Raw genomic sequence first — 21807 nt, 5'->3', positions numbered from 1 at the left:
CAGGCATCATTCTGTACTGAATATCACTGCACAGGATCATGAGAAATCACTGTATGTGGACACAGCTTTCACTCACCTTTGTGATTTGGATGGTGAACTATATCATGCAAAAAAAAAAAAAAAAGCAATGTCAACACTATCCAGAAATGCCAGAATCTTCTCTGTGCCAAAGCTTATTTAAAATGAATTGGGCCAAATGGAACAGAGTTATAATGTCAGATTTATCACAATTTTACATTTTAAATAGAAACTTTTGGATTGCATTAATCTAGCATAATAATGCAATCACAACATGTTAAGGAGTAAATAACACTACCTAGGTCACCCAAAAAAGTCATGTCTATATATTGTACGATAACTAGACTTAAATAGACTGCAAAATGTATGTGGGTCATTTCACCAAATGGGTGCCATTTGCTTGTTGTAACTCTTGCGATTTTTTTTTTCAATTCTGAATCTAAAAACACACATTTTGAACTATTCAAAACATGTACTGGTCAATCTCCAGAAGCTTTAATTATTATTTTTTACAAGGTTTCTAAGCTGAAGATGGTTACAAAACTTATGACATTTAAAAAGCATGTTTAATTTTCTTTCAAGAAAAAAAAATCACTCTTCTTAATGGCACTTATTCTTTTTACTGGAACTTCTTCCTGTTACTGAAACTCATTCCTGTTACTTTTTATGTTTTGAGTAACAGGAATAAAAGTAACAGGATTGAGTTTTAAGCATAGAATTAGCAAAAACATGAAATATAGCATAAGGACACTGAGTGAACTAGTGATTTAAAAAAAAAATGTACTTTAAAATAAACAAATAATATCTAAGAATTAATTTAGGTAACAGCACAGAGTGTTAAAACTGACCTCCTCAGTCACAGTTACAATAAGATCAGATATACAGAAAAAAATAATGAGGGAACTTAACTTTGGTTTTCCTGTGATCTTCAGAAGAACCAGCTGATGTAACTTCCTGTTGTAGACTGAAACCCAGGGACACAAGTAAAATGTGTATTTTAAATTAAATATTATTGATTTATTATGAAAAATATATTTTTAAAGCATAGATGCGATTTGGAGTAAAAAATTGCAGAAAAAAAAAATCTCTGAAGGATTTTAATAATTATATTCCATGGTAAAGTTTACAGTTAGAGAGTGGGGGCAGGTAACAAATGCTATTCTTTCAGTGTTCTAAGTTTACATATTTATTTACATATCTTACTTTTGCAATAAGGTCAATGTACAAGACACTATGGTTAATAATAAAATGTATTTTAAAGTTATTTTGTGTGCACATTTAAACATGTAATTTCCTGGGGAGAGAAATGGCACTGATTTGGAAGAATATGACACATACATATATATATATATATATATATATATATATATATATATATATAAACAACCTCATCAGCACGAACAAGACACATGTTGCTTAACTGTTCCCTTCTGAGGTTAATGATATAAAAATGTGTTAAAAAAGGGCTACACCACCATTTTGTACGTACTATTATTTGTACAATCAACTTTCAAAACAAAAAAAAAGTTCTACTCACACTGAACCAATATTTGATTATGTATTTATTGCTTTGAAAACGGTGAGTTGAGGTGAAGCTGGGCTGCTAGAAATATTTGCATTTTATTCATTTTACATTCATAACTCTCTAAACGTTTATTTACATTTCACTTTCTACATGTAGATACGAAAAGTAGAGACATTTTCAGCATTAGATTTGGCAGTTCTCCTACAAACTACATTCAGTGCAAGTCTTTAAATCATCTATCAAACTAAACTTGCTAATCTTAATTATAATTAAATTTAACTAAGCACTTTCAGAACTAAGTTTTCTAAAAAAGGCCATTTTCAAATACAGTCTGAGAAACAGCAGGCAAAAATACACAACCATATAAATGAGACCTAAAGTACCAAAATACAAAAAGTTTCCCAACATAATGCTGATTGAGAGAGTACTGTTAGCTTGTTCGATATACGTTTAATCATGTGATCGTCATCTTGCGTGGAATAAGCATGAATGAAATGAACTGATGTGGAGACGTATGTATATAAAATGTGTTCACAGGCACTGAACTCAGCTCCATTCTTAAGAGCCTTTACGATCCCTTTGTTTTCCTGATCAGGTCTTCCATCACATCCCACTGCTCTTTTGTGACCTGTAAAAACGAAATAAAGCAAAACATGTAGAGATAACAGTGTAAGCCAGTGAATATTAAAGATACATGGTCATATTTTTGTGTATATGTGTTGTGCTAAAATACTTACGGCTCTCATTTCATTAAATTCACCCGACATGAGCACATATTCACCACCATCCATTCTGATGACCTATAGAGAAAGAGAAATGTGGGAAATACACATTAGGAATAAACATTTATGGTAAGCTATTAGAGGTACACCATAACACTATAGCTGTGTTTCATTCTGAAGGCATATTTAGGCAACATGTGTTTGCTCTCGAGAAAAAGATTGTCCCATTCTGAAGGCAGCATCCTTATTTTACTCCAATTCTGAAGGCACGGTTTGATGTAGCCTTAATGGCGAAGGCAATCCCATGAGGCATTTCACCAGCTCAGAGTTCCAGTGCTCAGATTTAAAAACATGGCAAACGGAGTCTGCACTGCGGGAGAGTTTCTGTTACAAATGTACTGTATTTTTTGCACTATAAGGCGCGCCATATTTTAAGGCGCACTATCAATAAACGTCTATTTTGTGATCTATTTTCATATATAAGGCTTGGATACACAATATACTGGATTATAAGGCAAATTTAAGGGACACTATACCTCTGAATGGAGAAATAGCAGTTAGCGGCTAATGCTAATGCTACTTCAGGTGCTGGAGAACTAAACTGAAACTCCTGTATAGCACTGCACCTTAGCATAGTGGCTTTACTGCTATTTACAATTTGACTGGTAAAATTTATACATAAGGCGCACTGGACTAAAAGGCACACTGACGATTTTTGGGAAAATTAAAGAATTTTAAGTGCACCTTATAGTGTGAAAAATATGGTAAGTAATTTTCCTTTGTATTTCCTCTCCCAGCTGCATGTGTTTATCAAACTAGCACTTTTTACACTGTTTTAAGTTGTTTTCCTGTGTTGTTGTTTTTTTTAGCTTAGCCGGTTAGCCGATTCATCGGAGAAGCTAAACGCTTTAGCCAGAGTACCATATGTGGCTGGTACCATAAGCTAACCCCTGCTACCATGCTAAGCTAACCCTGCTGGTGCGCTAGCAGTGTCAGGTGATCATACAGTGTAAAAAGTTTAACTGTTACCTGGAAAAGTTTATGAAGTGTACGAAGTGACAGAAAGCGTTTTAATTAAAATAAATCATGAATATTTAAGGTTATCTGTAATATTTGAATGAGTACATTGCTGCAGAAGTGCAAAGGAAAGAGAAATAGCTGCTGCTGCTATTGGTTAATAACTTAAATTAGTAAATTAGTTCATAAGCACAGTGAGCTAGACTTGATGATGTATGCTGACTCCAGAGCGTCTCCCGAACGTGCTGCCTCATAAGATCCCATATGGGTTAAAATACTGCTAAACGAGGAAGCTGCCTTTGAAGGCAATGACCACCTAGGCATCTTCCTTCAGATCTGAAAGTATTTTACTGAATATTGGGATGTTTAAAGAATTTAAAAAAATGCACATCTAATAAGAAATGCAAAAATGCAAAAAAACAAAACATAATTTTTTGCAAAAATTGTACCACCCAAAGGAAACTGCCAGATTGCAATGATATTCGGAAAAGACGACAAAATAGCAACAATAGATGATTAAACATTTAGACTAATATGGGCATCTTATGATCATATTTACTGATCAACACATACAGATATTTGTCGATGATGAGTGTACAAACATATTTAAACATTTTAAAAGCTTAGTTAATCAATATTCATAACTGTACGGGTCTATACTGTGCATTTTAATGCAGAATGCCAACCAGTTCATAAAGAACATTTTAATCAGTTATTTTAGGGCTAAACAGAATGAGAATATTTATAAACAAGGATTACAGTCATGTTCAGCAGCTTGTGTGATGTGTGGCACTACCATTCTTTCCCACTGATTTGCATGAGCCATTAAAGATTCATAACAACACTGTCCCACAATAATACCACCTGATGGTCCGGTGGTAAATTGCCTAATCACAAGAAATGGATTTTTGTGTCCTTGGGAAATGGATTAATCAACATATTATGCATGTTCAGAAACTCAGGGCCTGTTTCCAGGACAGAGATTAAGCAAAGTCTTTAAGTACAAAGCATTCTGACAGGAGATTGTCCCGCAGAAAAGAAAACTAGCCCTCAACTAGGCTTAACGTCTGTCTGTATATTGTCTTCTGGTGGCTAGTTTTTCATTTATTGTCAAGGAAATATAGGCAAAAATAGTTGCACCCATAAGTAAGTCTCAGATTGCAATGCTTTTGGAAGAAATATAAAGGTTTTCAGGAACATGCTTTTGAGACAGCAGCAGTATTTGGACAAGCATTGTCCTGTTGAAATAGCGCACCCAAGTGAGTATTCTGGTAGCAGAACCTCATTAATATAAGCCGGGCTGCCAAAGTGCCTGTTTTATAGACTAAAGATGATGTGGTGAACCCCTCACCACGAAACCAGGCCTTCTGGATCTTGGCACTGACCACAGATTCGAATCTGCTCAAAGATAAATATGTATGTCACTATGTGACAATCTGGAATGACTACCCACTGAGTTTCATTCCTGTCGGCTAATTCAGTTTGGGTGCAATTTGTTTTAAAGGTAAAAGCATTTAAAAGGCACATTTTAATATGTCTGGCTTGAGCATCACAGCAACCATTGCAATGACACTTCAGAAGAGCTTGACTTTTGACATTTAAATAATTTAATAGCTCATTAATGCACAGTTTAATAGAGAGTATGTTTGAGTGTAATGAACCAATCAGATTAATCTGCAGACATGCAGATCATGTGACACATTTTCACTTTTTTGTCTTGCCACCACTTTTAGAGAAGATGGTTATTGGTATGTCATGACATCATGTTTTGCAATAAAAAAAAAATATGCACAGCTTTGAGAATCTATGGTAACTGTGAAAACTATTGCATTTTTTACATAATTCCAAAAGGCAAACAGTTACAGAAAAAAAATCTAGGCTAGATTATGTTTTTATTTCCAATTTTTTATTTTTATTTTTTGTACAGAGAAGTCTTCTTGAACTTCCTGCCATGGCTTCTTATGTGTTTGTCTCTTTGTATTTACTATGCACTTTTAGCATTTATTAATAAACTTTATAAAGTCTATTGATTATTAAACTAACAAACTTGCCGGTCTGCAAATTCTAATTTGCATTTATACATGTTGACAGTGTACAAACCTAATAATTTGCCATTTTAGTTCAAAGGCTTATAACTGCTTAACTGTCTTTATTTTTATTACTAATATTATCCATAATATTGATATTTTTATCTAGATTTTGATTATTTGACCACAAATCAATAACTAATAAAAAAGTTAATTCTACCTATCTACTTATTCTCACTGCTTTGAAGCAGCCTCTAGATGTGAAATCGGACAGGTCCAAAGCCATTACTGAAGGTTTTTTTTTTTTTTTTCTCAGTTTGGAGCCGACTGTAAACTTTTATTATCATACAGAGGAGTGTAAAACAAAACATGGTTAAAATGAAGTTCCATTGTTATTATGAAATTAATAAAGGTGAGGCTACACAGAATGCCCAACCTCTTTATTTTTATAACCAAGCGCACTGAAAACGTACTGAACTGTAGGTTTATACCGAGGTGTGAACCGAACCGTAAATTTTCTGTACCTTTACACCTCTAACATGTACAGATATGCCAAATATGAAGTTTGGTCATATGAAATTTTGCTGAAGGGCTGTTGGCACAATCTTTTGTAGTACAGATGCTCAAAGTGTCCTCTCTGCTCCTACGAACTCCCTGCGTTCCCTGTCAGAGGGAGCGATTGTGCCCTTCTCTCCCTCCCTGTGGCTGAAAGCAGAGAGGTCCTGAGGGGGAGTCAGCAGGTGAGCTATACAGAACACACAGCAGCTCTTTTTCTGCACAAGGTCAGAGCACACTCACCGCACCCGACACCCAGCTGGCATAGTCACTGCAGAGGTAGGCAGCTAGGTTGGCAATCTCTCCTGCAGTACCGAGTCGACCCACCGGTATCCTATCAGTCATCGTCTCCTCGAACTTGCCAGTGGGATCCAAGCGGCTGAAAGCCCCCTTCAGAGTGCACAGATGAGACAGGGTAAGAGTTTATCAAATATTGATGATAATTCATTCTAAGTTATGATTATATGCTATATTCTTAATAAAAACTGACTTAAGTTTAAACAACAAATAACAAGTACTGTACAGTTTCTAATCCAATTTAAGAGTTTATTTTTTCCAAATTTACCAATTTTCCAGTTTCCACCCAGTAATTATGCTGCCTTCAAGAGGAGAGCACATGAACGCCACCACAAACTCGTATTTACCAGTGGGAAACTGAGATTTTTAACTAAAAAAGACCAGAGTTTCCCATTTAGGGGCGTGACAGTAACAAGGAGTGAAGAAATGTATGCAGACAGTTCGTATTATAATCTGCTTAAACTTCTGTTATTGTGAAACCATTCAACACCTGCATGTTGTTATTATCTAATAAAAATCACCAGCAATACATGAAAAAAATAGTAAAGTCTAGTATGATTCGCGGTTCTAATGGGATAAACATCCCTCACCTAATGCATGCACTTCATTCTCTTGGAAACCTGTTTTTATGATAATGAACCAAATGTAGAAACAAAATAATTTTCAATCGTGACCATTTCCAAAAAAGACTTAAACGCATGTGAAGTCGTAATTACGAACTCCAAACTCGTAAGCAGGAAATTCCAAGGAGGACTTGATGGCAGCATTAGAGCTCCCAGTCACACGATGTCACCAATGCTGGAGTCACACAGAGATAAATCAACTGCTTCTTTTAAAATTGCTGCTGTTGCAACATTATTACACAGTTGAACACGCTTGGAGGAGAACATTACTGCCACTAAATCTGTTACAGCCACCAAAAGCCTCCCAAACTGGCTAGATCTCAAATTGAGTATTTTGTAGAGGGACAGCTGTTCTTCCCAACCAGAGAAAGTGAGGCCAACTGTCCTCTTGACTCCAGAAGGTGATTTATCTGTGGCATTACCTTTGATCAAACTTTTTATGTTTTAAGAGAACCAAAAGTGGTTCTCCCTTTGAATCAAACAAAATACAAACATTTTTGGCTCCTTTATAGTAATCTCCAGATTAGTTTCTAAATTATTATTATTTTTTTAATGAACAATGTGTTTAAGTCGTGTTCATTTGGGTAAAAAAGTAATTTTGTAGCTGCTAATTTTTAAACTGAGGTGTATAGGACAGCAGTGCGTAAATGAAGTAGCCACTCCCATCTCACTCATTTATGCTGAGATTTCTTATCCTGTGTAAATATACACACATACAATATCCATGTAAAAAATATTCTTGGAAACTATGATGGCCAAAATTGTTCGTTAGCCAGTTAAAATGATTAAAAAAAAATCACTTATATAAATTATATAAATGTAATTTGGAAAATATTTTATTAATAATATGAGCTAGTTTTACCACCCATTAATATAACGTAAAGAGCCTGGACATTACAATTAAAATATTTATCTTAGATTTTCTTACAGAACAAAGAAGTACTTATTTTTTAGGAATGTAATAAAATAAATGCATTATCATTATGCAAACTGCCAATTTGTCACTGTGTATTTAAGAAGTATTTTTCCCCCAATATCCCTTCACAATATTTTAAAAATAGAACATCTAAAAAGGAGAAACTGGCAGCAGGACCATAAAAATGTAAATCTGCTATATTATATTACATCTTTACCCATAATGTAGGAAAAGTGGGTAAAAAATATTTTCACCTTCACTCTGCAAGCACACATTTTCAATCACACATGTGATACCTTGGTTTTGATTGGCCCCGGCTGAATAACATTGAATCTCATGCCATATCTTCCCCACTCGGCTGCCAGAGACCTACAGGCACACAAGCAAACACAATCAGCCAGAATCATAATCTGTCTTCAGCCGCCTTCATTCAAAAACACACACACTCCCCCTTCTGCCTGCCATTATCTCCAGGACACCATTCACTTTCCCATTATTGTTGGAACACAATGACAATAGTGACAAGATTCAGCGAGGGTGTGGAGGAAACAAATTTTCGCGAGCAGGTTTTGGGGGTCAGTCCAAGGTAAATTGATCCAGCTCATGGGATCCGATCCACAGAATGGACAGTCCAATCAGAAAAAACATATGTGCTCGATTGTGTCCAAAGATAACAGGGCGGAAATTAAGGGAATTGGAAACTCACAATTATTCCCTGAAAAAGCTTTTTTTCCTCGTTATAAAGGCTCTCTGCAGGGCCATTTTTTGGCTGAGCAATTTCCTACAGGAGGAATTAGATTACATAAAATTGGAGCTTACATATAATGCGGCAATAGAGCATGAGCGTGTCACCATTACTCAAGAACCAGGCCTTTTCCATTAGATTTAAATAGTCTAGTTAAACTGCAGTGGCCTCTTGGTGAAAATCTACCCATACTGTTATACAACTATATCTCCACAAAAATCAAGTTATTTTCTATAAGAAAAAGACTATACATATTCATATCTGTAACTGAACACAGCTTAAAAAATGCTGGAATAAGTCACATAAGCACTGCACATGGCACTTAAATGTTTACGTATACTCATAAAAAATAATGAATCAACAAAAAAATAAATAATCAACCCTAGATATAATCGGTCTCTAGTAGATATATAATGGGAAACGAGAACAGTGTGAATTTTTCAAAATAAGTAGTAAAAAAGTAGTAGCCGGACGTGGTAATTAAGAATAGGTTATATGGCACGATATTGCAGGGTATAATATACATGTGAATTATACCAATCAATCAATACACCACAACCTGAAACTGTAAGGGATATATTAGTGTATAAAAAATGTTTATCACGTATATCATGGCAAAGTGCTAGTAGCCGCTCTTGTGGTCAGCAACTGAGCCAACTGGCTTTCCTTGTACAAATTAATTAATATAAAAATACTCAAAGCTCACTTTTTGTTCCGTCTTTCCTAAGGAATGCATTATTTCATTCATTTTCTAGGGCAACCCGCTTTTCTGGCAGTCAGATGCTGCCACCTAGTGGCTATTTTGTTAACAGGAACTGCACAAGTTGTAGTCCAGCCTACTTCCTGTGCTGTCTCTGTTTCTATATTAGCCATAGCTCTATAGTAATGCCCATCACATTTTTATATTCATAAATAAGTACCTGTTACATTAGCTATAGCTTACATTATCTCTCTGTTCTGTTGTTTTGTTCTGTTATTTGTTTGTTGTTTGTTATTTGTTTGTACTGAGCCGGTCAACCCGAGTAGGATGGATTCCTCTGACTGAGTCTTGGTTCCTTCCAAGGTTTCTTCCTCTTAAAGGGAGTTTTTCTCTGCCACTGTGTCACCATAAAAATTGGCATCTCTGTGGTGCTGCTCATAAGAGGTGTGGACCTGTTTTTCTCTGTAAAGCTGCTTTGTGACAACTTTTGTTGTAAAAAGCACTATATAAATAAAATCTAATTGAATTTGCAGTGGAGCCTTGTTTCCTCAGTGTTGGACATCATTTGTCTTTTTAACCTGTTGTTACCAACCAGTATTGTATGTATGTTGCTGATTCTTCAATTAAAATGGAGAAAGTACACCTTGAGGAGTAATTTAAAGATGAAGGGTTAGCTAGCTGTCTAGTCCTGCAAATTCTTCAGAACGCAGTGCGAGGGCAGCATATTTAATAGCATAGTTAATCTTTTCACAAACTGGTTGTTTTCCAGCAAAAAAAATGCAAGCTGTACAAGGCTAGGACAATAACATTAGCTATGCTAACTCAGCCTTAGCATTTGTTTGTTTACCAAAAGAGTGTTTTTTTTTTTTTTTTTTAAGTTTAGTTTTTAGGTACATATGACTTGAGTTGCACTGCTGTGGTAAATTCCTCATTAGGACAGCCTTACTGGCTGACAAATTTATGATTAAAATAGCATCATTAAGGTAAATTTATGACTAAAACTGCACTGTTTGTTGGAATTTTGTTTTTTGCTAACACAATATATATATTTGGATAAAGACAAACCACATAAATATACAAGTGTAAATACACCCAAGATGCACCTCTTTTACATGTTCTACCACTTTGTGGCTGATTGCTGGAATTCCCAATCACATTCACTTTGTTATAATATCAATGACAGTTGACTGTGGAATATTTATTAGTGAGGACATTTCATGACTGGACTTGATGCACAGGTGCTACATCCTATCTCGAGTACTATGCTAGAATTCATTGAGCTCCTGAGAGCGATCCATTTTTTCACTGATGTTTGTAGAAGCAGTCTGCATGCCTAGGTACTTGGTTTTACACACCTGTGGCCGAGGAAGAAATTGGAACACCTGAATTCAAAGAGTTAGATTGGCGAGTGCATACTTTAATATAGTGACAATATAGTGTACTGTATACAGAAGGTCTGATGATCGCAAAAGATTAGATATAATTTAAGACAATACAGAGCATGGGAGACATATAGGAGTTTAAAACCAATGCAGTTTTGTGTTGATGTGTTCTCTGCTGCATCGTAATTCTGAGTTGACTTTGAATCAGCATAACTTTTCTAAAAGCACATCCGTTCTTTAAAGGTAAACAAGGTTCTTTTACTAATTTTAGACTCACTTGTAGCTAAATTGTTTTACATACACTCCACATTCTTCAGCTGGGTCTCTTGAAGCAACTTTGTCATTGTGGGTGATCCGTCTTTTTCTAGCAATGCTGTAGCAAAATCAATAGCGAGGCCCCTATTCTTAGCTCTGCAGACATGTATGAAACAAGAGCATGTTTCTCGGCTCCGAGACAAGAGACTGCTACAGTTCCATTACTGATCCGTTAACCGTCGTCTGTGCATCAAGTTGCAGGAGGTAGCAACACGGCCTTTGTTCTTCATTATGCAGTCTTCCAAATTTTAGGACACTAGGCATATTTTGCAGGACATTTTGACAGTGTGACCTTTATTCACCTAAAAAAATACCAGTCACACAAGGCTACACAAATATATATGTCTTATTTTTGTCCCTATAAATTTAGATTTTGTTTTCTAAATTTGACCATGTTTTTTTATTAAAAAAAAAAAAAACATCATGCCTTCACTTTTTAAGTGTTAGATTTACTTATTTATACTTAATTATGACATTGGAATCATATGGATATCTTTACTTAAGTGTGTTTTTTTCATTTATGTTCTTAGCAGTGTTTTCACTACATACAATTTATGCTGGGTGGGCAAAATGGCTCAAAACAATTAAAACATACAAAAACACTACTGCAAAAAAATAAAAATGTTATTATTGCATATGATATGATCTTGCATACCCCTAACTGAGATATAAAAAAATATGAATTTTTATCATTTCTATAATGATCCAGAAGATCATGATACGAATAATGCAGCACTCCAAATATACTTGACAGATATAATCAGTCTCTAGTAGATATATAATGGGAAATGAGAAGTGTGATTTTGTCTTATGCTTAAAAAAAAAAAAAAAAAAGTAGTACCCTGATGATATAATTAGGGGTGGGTGATATGGTAGGTTATTTCAGGGTATAATGTCGTTCACGATATAAAAAAAATGTTTGCAATATTATTATGCGTAAAATATTATATGGTACACCCTCAGTTGTGATGCATATTTTTTTACATCCAGTTTACTTGTTCACTGTGGGTTCAAAGTTTTCATAGTGGGTCTAGTTATTGTACAAATGATTGTGGAAAAATGACCATCATATAATTTTAAGATTTTACTAGTTGAGAAAATGAAAAGTGTGCATTATAAAAAATCTTTGTTATGACACAAAAATACCAGGTCATTTAAATAATACATTAAGCAATTCTACATATTATACTTCTAATTATTAAATCAAACAATGATAAAAATATAACTTTTGTGGATTTAATAAATGTATAATCAAAATTGGTTTGAAAAAATTAGCAAATCTAACAGCAACAAAAAAGTGACCTGGTAATATCAATATGATCCCATTATTACTATACATTATAATGCATTATTACCTGATTAAATTGTTAACTTACTTGCAAAGGGCATCAACTCCTGCCTTGGCAGATGCACTGGGCACAACAAACCCAGAGCCACTCTCAGCATAGATTGTGGTGATGGCCAAAAACGCTGCACCTGAAAAAAGCAGCAATAAAGGAGTATTACACTGATGGAAATCCATAATAAGCATAACAAGCAGGAACTACCCCAGTAACATCTACACATGCCTGGAGGCCTTTTCAATTAAAGCTGCAGTGATGTATGCTCCAGTTATAGATGCAAAGTCAACCATGCAAACAGAACAGCAGCAATAGAAGACAACAGCAGAGACCTCCATTAAGCTGGAACAGAGATATCATATCTCACATTGCATGTCCTTTAATTATTAAATCCACAGGCGAGAAAAGGGTCAAAATAATCAGAAGAGGTTGCATTCGACTCCTGAATCTAAAAAAAAATCTATTTGTATATCTTGCAAATAACAAATGCATGTACCACAAACTTTAATATATTTTTCCTACACATGGTTACGAGATGTATTATTAAACATTTAATAACATATCATTCCATAAAAATCATAGCCTTTCCAGAAATGCATGTGTAAAGCATATTCTTTAAGGGTGACTCAAAGTACTTGTCAACTGTGGAGGGAGAACAGCAGCAAGAAATACCAATGCTCACATTATGATGCCATAAAAAAGTATTTACTGAGTATTTTAAGTTGTTCTTCACTGTATTAATAAAATTATTAAGCACTGCATCAGTAGCTAAACTAGGCAATCTTAGTGCGCAGCTTTTCTGTGGTCTCATTAATATTTTAAGAACATTTTGCGAAATGTTTAAACGCTTTTAAAATAAAATAAAATAACATTTTCCATTATTTCAATTTATAGTTTTTCATATTCTCCAGTTAGTGTGGATAATTATTTGTTATCTTTTTTTTATTATGCCCTCATAATTTATTCATGAAAACCAAAAAGCCTTCACCTTCAGATTTAAGATTTAATTTTTTTCTTGTTGGGAGTTATCTTATTAACAAAAGCATTAAAAAAAAAAATTTACATATAAAAACTTAAAAAATATATGTAATATGCAAAGTGAAACGTGCAGTTTTAACTGTACTACAGTTTTAATATATATATATATATATATATATATATATATATATATAGAGATATATATATATATATAGAGATATATATATATATATATATATATATATAAACAACATATAAACATCACAGAAATATTAATTATTGGGCAGTATTTTTTATGTAAGGTGACTTAAGAGTGATTGGGACAGTTTTTGACCTTTTTTGCCATTAATGGAACAAAATAGTCAAACATATACACAAAAGTCAATCCATTTCTATAACACTTTTGTTAATTTTGATTTTGTGGGTTGTGGTAAATAAGTAAATAAGCCATGTATATCAAGTCACCCTACCCTACAAAATCCAGGTATTTGAAAGCAGGGGTCCAGCATCAACTAAACATTCATTAAATACATCTTCAAATATTAGCTTGAAATATAGATCAAATAAAAAAAAAAACATCCGTCTTGTGGCAATATTAACATGTATTTGTTTAAAAATATATATATATAGCTCTGGAAAATATATAAGAGACCACTTAAAAATGATAAGGAAGATGGATGATCACAAGCCATCAAAGCAAACTGAACTTCTTGAACACTTCTACACCAGGAGTGGCATAAAGTTATCCAAAAGCAGTGTGTAAGACTGGTGGAGGAGAAAACTGTGATTAAAACCAGGGTTATTCCACCAAATATTGATTTCTGAACCCTTAAAACTTTATGAACATGAACTTGTTTTATTTGCATTATTCGAGGTCTAAAAGCTCTGCATGTTTTTTTGTTATTTCAGCCATTTCTCATTTTCTGCAAATAAATGCTCTAAATGACAATATTTATTTTTGGAATTTGGAAGAAATGTTGTCTGTAGTTTATAGAATAAAACAACAATGTTCATTTTACTTAAACATATACCTATAAATAACAAAATCAGAGAAACTGATTCAGAAACTGAAGTGACGTCTTAATCTTAAAAAATCTTATTTTTCAGCGCTGTATCTATAACAATGCAGTTTCATGCCCAGAATAATAATGTAATAATACATGCCAAATGTAACGTAATGTAATAAAGCATACAACTGCAATATGAGCTTTTACTGCCATCTTGTGGTGTGACTTAATAATTTTTAATTTTTTTAGAATGTTATAATATATTCTTGACAGGGTATCTTCATTATGGCTTAGTGAATGCTAGGTTATTAGGAAAACTAAAGGAAACCACGTGCAGCCAACACTGACTTGTTTTAGAAGGCCAAGCTATTCTCACCTTTCTCCGCTTTGATGAGACGCTTCCCAATGTCGAGGGTGACGAGAGCTGTGCCGTTCAGAACAATGTCGGTTATGGTCTTCCAGGCATTGGCAGAGAGCCGTTCAGTGGGGGAGATGAAATTTCCTGCAGCATTGTTGATCACCACCTGAGGGCCAAAGAGAGCACAGGGTTTCAGAGGTAATTTTAGAGTAAATTTAGAACACATTCAACAGGTAACAATCAGCATTTCTTTCAACAATTCTCATTTACAGACAAACAAGCCGTTTTATAATGTCCAGGCAGCAAAAAACGAGAGCCTACGTACATCAGGGAGTCCAACATCATTGACCACCTGGTCCACAGCAGCCTTTACAGAGGCTGGGTCCCTCACATTACACTGCACAGCATGAACCTGCAAAATACACACAGACACATCACTCAGAAAACTACTCATGATTCAGAGATTCAGAGTGGCAACATTAAAAACCAAGTCTCTGTTGTTGTACTTCAGGCAAAGTATGCTGCTAACCAAACATTATAATTCCTGCGAAGTGAGTAGGCCAACACTTACATAAGAGTTGAACTTATGTAAAATCTTGTAATATTCCTCTTCTATATTTGTCCACATACAGGGGTTGGACAATGAAACGGAAACACCTGGTTTTAGACCATAATAATTTATTATTTAATTATTTATTCCAGTTCTGGTGGAAACAGGAGAGTTGAGGTGCACGTTGAATTCTGCCGTGATTTGTTCAGCCGTGTTTTTATGTTTTTTGGATACAATCCGGGTTAACACCCGAACATCCCTTTCAGACAGCTTCCTCTTACAGCATCCACAGTTAATCCTGTTGGATGTGGTTTGTCCTTCTTGGTGGTATGCTGACTTTACCTTGGATACCGTGGCTCTTGATACATCCCAAACACTTGCTGTCTTGGTCACAGATGCGCCAGCAAGACGTGCACCAACAATGTGTCCTCTTTTGAACTCTGGTATGTCACCCATAATGTTGTGTGCATTGCAATATTTTAAATAAAACTGTGCTCTTACCCTGCTAATTAAACCTTCACACTCTGCTCTTACTGGTGCAATGTGCAATTAATGAAGATTGGCCACCAGGCTGCTCAAATATAGCCATGAAACCTCCTACACTAAAATGACAGATGTTTCAGTTTCATTGTCCAACCCCTGTATATCTATCATTTTCTGTAATGGTTCTGTATATCTCAGCCCGTCCAAAATGCATGGGTAAAGCTTTCAATCACCTTTATAAGGAGGGAACAGTAGCAAAAAAAATATCAATGCTCACATCATGCTGCTTAATGATGCCATAAAATTTACTGAGTATTTACTGAATATTTTTAGTAGTTTTTTGCTGTATGAATATTAAGTATTAATTATTAAGACTATGTCAAAATTTCATAATAAAATAAACAACACAACATACCAAACCACAAATACTTCATTCTTAAATAGTGTTATATTTACATGTAGCTTTAATGCTTAATCTTAACTGCTAAACTGCTACGTTTCCAGTACTTACCTTATTGCCAGTCTTCTTTGAGATTTCCTCTGCAGTTTGCTTCAAAACATCCAAACTTCTGAAATCAGACATTTTCCAACGTATGAATACAGACTGTTATAACTGCCTATTGCAAAAGACATTTTATAGAGTCAAATAATCAGTCCTAATCAAAAGAGCAATAAATGGTTATTTAAATGGTCCAACCTTCCAAAGAAAGACCCGGGTCATGGTATAACTCTTATATTATTCTCTTTGGTACACATCAAGACAGTCTTAGACAGTGCAAATTACAATGCATTTGTTCTAATAAAAAAATATAGTCATTTTAAAATAATACAGTGTACAACTAACAGGTGTCTCCAATCCATTAGCTCATGCAAAAGCCCAGGTCAAAGTCAGTGTTGATTAGAGTGCTAGCCTTCTGATCTAGTTGACAACAAGAGTCAGAGGAAATTAAAGACATAAATGTCCAACAACATATTAATGCAATGTATTACTGTGATTTTTTTTACTGATAGTAACTGCTGAATAAATGACAACTAAACATACCACACAAACATATTCATTAAATTGTTAATTACACATTTACAAAACTTGTAGGGTTTTTAGTAAAGGCAATGGTCCTCATGATAACGCACATTTTTTTTGTTTTTTTTTTGTATGAAATCCTTTAGAACTGGCTAAATCTAGCATCAAAAAGGTTCCAATACTGTTATGTATCAAATAGTCATTTTTATTAATATATAGAATGATTTTTTTCTTTCAATTTAATTAATAATTTTCCAAGAATAACCATATATCAACCATTTTTCATAATTGTCTGTGTGAAATCAGTTCATTTTCTTACTATTGTTTCAGTAGTTAATTAAGTTAATGTTTTACTTTTACCTTTATGAATGAAAGAACAGAAGTCTAATAAAATCGCATTTTGTTTTATAATGTAAAAATTGCATAATTGTTTATTGCTAACAGTCCAATATCTAATTTCTCACAAAAGAAAAGGCCTCAAATATGTAACCAACCAACCACATACATGTAGCAGACTAAAAATTTTAAAAGATAGGGATAACTAGGGATAAATGATGATATCAGAATTATCGGCCAATAATTGCTTCTTTAGAATCATTGGTCAAAATCAATATTTCAAACAAATACTTCCTGACGTATTTATTGTCTGCTGAAAAAGACTAAGCGGTGCAGTAAGTTATAAATGTGAATGTCGGTGTTGGCAGGTACGAACTTGTGTAATATTGGATGTTTGAATTGGACAAGAATTCTCACATCTGTGCATCCCTTTCACCAAAAACAAAATCTGGTCTTTTTTTATGGACCCTGGATTGAAATAGCTGGGACACCCCGGGATACAAAACTCTCTGTGTCTGCATGCAAGTCTAGGTGAGCACTGACCTGCTGGCTATAACACACTCCGCACCGAGAGAAGACAGCGTGGTGGTCATGCCCTTTCCCAGCCCTGTCCCTCCTCCAGTGATGAAGGCCACCTTGTTTTTAAAACTCCCAGGCAGCAGCATCGGCTGTTCACAGATGGGAAAGAAGCGGGACTGTGGAGCAGTTTTTTCACTGCTCTGCAACAAGGCAGCTGTTCCATTTCCAAACAACTGCATCAGAGAGAAAAGTAATGCAGCAGCATGTTTATTATTTGGCCATATATATTTTAAAAATTTTAAAAACTAAACTAGAGTCTCAGTAAATACAGAATCCAGTGTACATTGTGCTACCTTGTCAAACCTTGTGACGCTATTGTAGCTCTATTTAAAGGTAAAAAAGTTTCCTGCAGAACTACGAGATGTAAACGCTTCATAGACTAACACTGAAGTAGCTAAAATAAAGGAAAGCAGAACAGCTGTTTACTAACATTTTAAATATACATGTCATTAAATGGGATTTTATACACACGATGTTTCAACACTTATTTTCCTTTACAATTTATTCACTTCTTAAGAAGGACACTCCTACTTTAAGAAAAACCTGGAATTAGCCTGGTCAAATCTGATTTTATACTAGGGTTGCAAATAATGATTATTATGGTAGTCCACTAATCTATAATAATTCAATTAGTCAATTAGTTGATTAGTCAACGATTATTTCTGCCATGTCCACTATCTCTAAAAACAATAGAAACAACTGAACGAGATTTAAAAGGCATTTAAATGTCTAGATGTTGTATAAACATGGAAACATGGTACTGATTATTTTGTGAGTAAATATCTGTTGTGCTTGGAAACTTGCAAGCAGTACTGCTACAAATTAACGATCAGTTGACAATTAAATTTGTAGTAGTCAATTTTAAATAATCGACATTGTCGATTATATCAACTAATGGTTGCAGCCCTATTTTAAACTTTGCAATTAATTGGAAACATGGCATTCCGAGCCATTTTATACAAAAAAAAACAAACAAAAAAAAACAAATAAACATCAGATGAAGAGTTCTATTTTCCTACTTTAAGGAAAAAATCTGGAATTAGTCAGGCCCAAACTGATTTTATACTGAAAAATAAATTAGCAACACGTCATACCAAGACAGGGAATTTTAGAGTATAGAATCAGCTCAGGCAAGGCTAATTCCAGGTTTTCCTTAAAGTAGGAGACTAGAACAAATAAAGATCCAACTTCAGCCAGGGAATACGAGCCTGCAAATATGGAGCCAAACTAATCTGGAGCTGCCAAAATCGAACTGCTATGTTCACATTACAAGCCATGTTGCAAATAAATCAGATTTTTTTACTCAGACCGGACCTGACTGTTTTGACGGTTCACGTTTACAAATGTAGGCGACCTGTATGTGAATGTAATGTGTACGAATTTGACCCTGAAACGCCTCACATTGATACGCGTGTAAACGTCACCTTCTTCACCAACAAAAAAAAACGTAATTTTTGAGAGACGACTCGTAGCTTTATAATGATAAAATGGATGTAGCTCATACGTGGAGCATCTTTTGCTGGCGTGAAGAGCAAACAGCTGGTCTGAAGTTCATGTTCAGGTCGAGGAGGTGAAAAAAGGCCAGGCGGTTTGCTTCTGTTGTTTTTACAGCTATAGCTGCACAGCTGCACCAAGAGATGAGTGCGTATGAGAGAGAGGTAACTTACATAGCGCATGCGTAAAAGCAAAAAGATGCATGAAGTCTGATTTGAGTGTTCACATTCATTTCACATGTCCATGGATCAGATACGTATCCGATTTAGGACCATATATGAAAGTGACACAAATCTGATTTGAAAAAAATCGGATTTGGCATGTTCACACAGCCATGAGAAAATCAGATCTGAGCCACATTGAGCAAAAAAAAAACTTCAAAAAACCTTACTTCAGCCTCGTGGCATAAGTCTAGATGTGGTGTCTGGATCGGCTAAATCACTGTATCAGGTAAAGTTAAGGTCATTAAGCTGATTACAAACAGTATTTTTAAAGGGTCATTTACAGTTTTTTAACATGCAAGCAGGTTGTTTAATGCACCCAATAAAACGGAATGATCATGAAAACAATAGCGTTGTGTACCAATCTTAATATAGCTACTTACACAATATTACACAAGAAGGTTAATCTACTTATGTCGTGTTAAATAGAACTCCATTTATTTATATCGTGATTAAATAATATAAGACACAGAAGTAATTAAAAGCTTTAAATGTTTATTAATTAGCTTAATTTAGCCGCTGTTTACTTAACTGTTTCCTGAGTCACTTTGACACAGATGTACCAAAATGACCTGTAGCTACTCTGCTGTTCACATATCTGCAGTTCATCACCTTTCACCTACTTTCTCCAAACAAGTTCAGGAACTTTTTTATATCGTAATTAGTAACACTTGTGACAGTAACAAGTGTAAAAGTAAAGCGTTAGAGGATAAATAGCTACAGTTCTGATTTTGAGTTGCAGTTTAGTTACTATAACTCTAGTAAAAGCTTAGCTATAGGTTAGACTGATTCATTTAACCTGGCTAACCGAACTGATTAACGTTACTCTATAGCCAGCACGACCAGCACCACCACCAAACAACCTCTCAGAAACCTGTCTGCCCCAGAATAAAACACTCACCCGGGTCTGACAGATACAGCTTTGCAGCGACTGAGCCCTGCAGGTGAACCTGGTGAGCAGCGCCATACTGTCCTAAAATCACCACTGACCAGAACCAGCGACACCAAACCAAACAGCAGCGACACCAAACAGCAGCAGCTGTGAGGACTTTTATTATTTATATCAGCTCGCTGCTGCGCCTGTTCAACACAAACAACACCAAACCGAGCAGCTCACAATATACAACCCAACAGACAAAAAATACTGTTAACAATAATAATTACAGAAGAATAATAAGGAAAATTGTGTTTTTGCGCTCAGGCTGCGCATATTCTGCACAGTCCTCACCCCCTAAAACACCAACCGGAAACTAGGAAGTGATGACACCATAGCACTATTTGTCTACCTTGAGCCCTTGCTCACTTACCCTACACACTACCCCTCAGGATAAAGCTCAAAACAAGTAAATTTAGAGCTAATTCATTTCTGCCCTACAGAAAATACCCACCCTTATAATAAAAAAAATCAATTTTTTATAAAAATATAAAAGAAACATCATTTTAATTTATGAGAGTTTTTTATTCAATATAATCTAACAATCTAACACCAGTGGATTATGCAAAAGTAAACAAAGCACAAAAAGTAATGACAAACTGTGTTTGTTATTACATTATTTCTTTGTTGTATCAATGTTTCTTGGCAATACATTTTATAAAGTTGGAATCCTGTTCATTTTTAATTTAAATGATTTGTAATAAAAAGGCATTTATGTTATGAGCAGTGGAGCTGAGTATGTGGGTTGCACCCAAAGAAAAAAAAAATCTGCCAATGAAAAACAGCCTATTCTGCCACTGACTCATTTACTGGGCCACTTATTTCTAGATTAAGCAAGATTTTATCTGACTTGCCAGCATCAGGGTGTCGTTATTGATAACACTCTATATTGCACTTTTGGTTAGGTGCTAACTGCATTTCATTGGCTCTGTAATAAAATTAAGAAAGTGTCATACAAATTGATAAACAAAATATATCCAGCTAAAAGTAATATTATAAAATTTAAACACAACATTAAAAAAGATTGTTCATTCTCTTGCAGCAAATAGTTAAACTGACTTTAGAATAGTTTAACACACAGCCATTGATGTCTAAACCACTGCAAACAAAACTACACCCCAAATCTCACCCAATTAGCCATTTTCCTCCCCGGTGTCATGTTAAAACAGAATTTTTTCTCTGCACGGCTGTTTGTCCCAGAAGGTAGCCTCTTCTAAAAATGATGCACAAAAAAGCAGTAAAAATAAAGCAGACTAAGGACATGGATTAAATCAGGTGAGGTGTACATAGACAAGTGTGTCTTGCCTACAGTCAAGTATGGAGTGTTATGGATAGGGCTGCGTGAGTGCTGCTGGCTGTGGCGACCTATAATTCATTGAGGGAATTATGAATGCCAACATGTTCTGTGACATACTGAAGCAGAGCTTGAGCCCTTCTCTTCGGAACTGGGCCGCAGGACAGTATTCCAGACTTCTCAAGTCTTCCAGAAGTTGCGGGAATCTACCACATTTCAATAATGGCTCCCTGATGCCCGCAAGTCAGATAAAATCTTCTGGAATCTAGAACAAGTGGCCTAAGAGTGAACATAAACGTCAGGCGGCAGGCGACACAGACTTTTTTCCCCAATTGCATGTGTAAAAGAGAGGGAGAGGGCAAGAAAGGGT

At 35.0% G+C, this 21807-nt stretch overlaps 1 protein-coding gene across 2 annotated transcripts; it reads right to left on the bottom strand.

Annotated features, from left to right (window-relative positions):
- Nucleotides 1-794: 794 nt before the first annotated feature.
- On the bottom strand, nt 795-20262 carry decr1 (2,4-dienoyl CoA reductase 1, mitochondrial). Of its 2 annotated transcripts, none has more exons than XM_007228878.4 (10): nt 20111-20262; nt 17459-17667; nt 16070-16127; nt 14851-14937; nt 14544-14691; nt 12219-12318; nt 7997-8069; nt 6108-6254; nt 2281-2343; nt 795-2171 (listed from the first exon to the last, which is right to left on the bottom strand). In XM_007228878.4, exons 1-10 carry the CDS (start codon nt 20174-20176, stop codon nt 2112-2114), a joined length of 1011 nt encoding a protein of 336 aa, XP_007228940.3. In that variant the 5' UTR covers nt 20177-20262; the 3' UTR covers nt 795-2111. The 2 variants fall into 2 exon arrangements, with proteins under 2 accessions (XP_007228940.3, XP_022529858.1); XM_022674137.2 differs by lacking the exon at nt 20111-20262 and adding an exon at nt 18999-19115.
- Nucleotides 20263-21807: the final 1545 nt, after the last annotated feature.

The sequence above is a fragment of the Astyanax mexicanus genome, chromosome 6, assembly GCF_023375975.1.
Source record: "Astyanax mexicanus isolate ESR-SI-001 chromosome 6, AstMex3_surface, whole genome shotgun sequence".
Classification (NCBI taxonomy): domain Eukaryota; kingdom Metazoa; phylum Chordata; class Actinopteri; order Characiformes; family Acestrorhamphidae; genus Astyanax; species Astyanax mexicanus.
The sequence above is the reverse complement of the archived record's forward strand: the minus strand, read 5'-3'. Positions and strand labels throughout refer to the sequence as shown.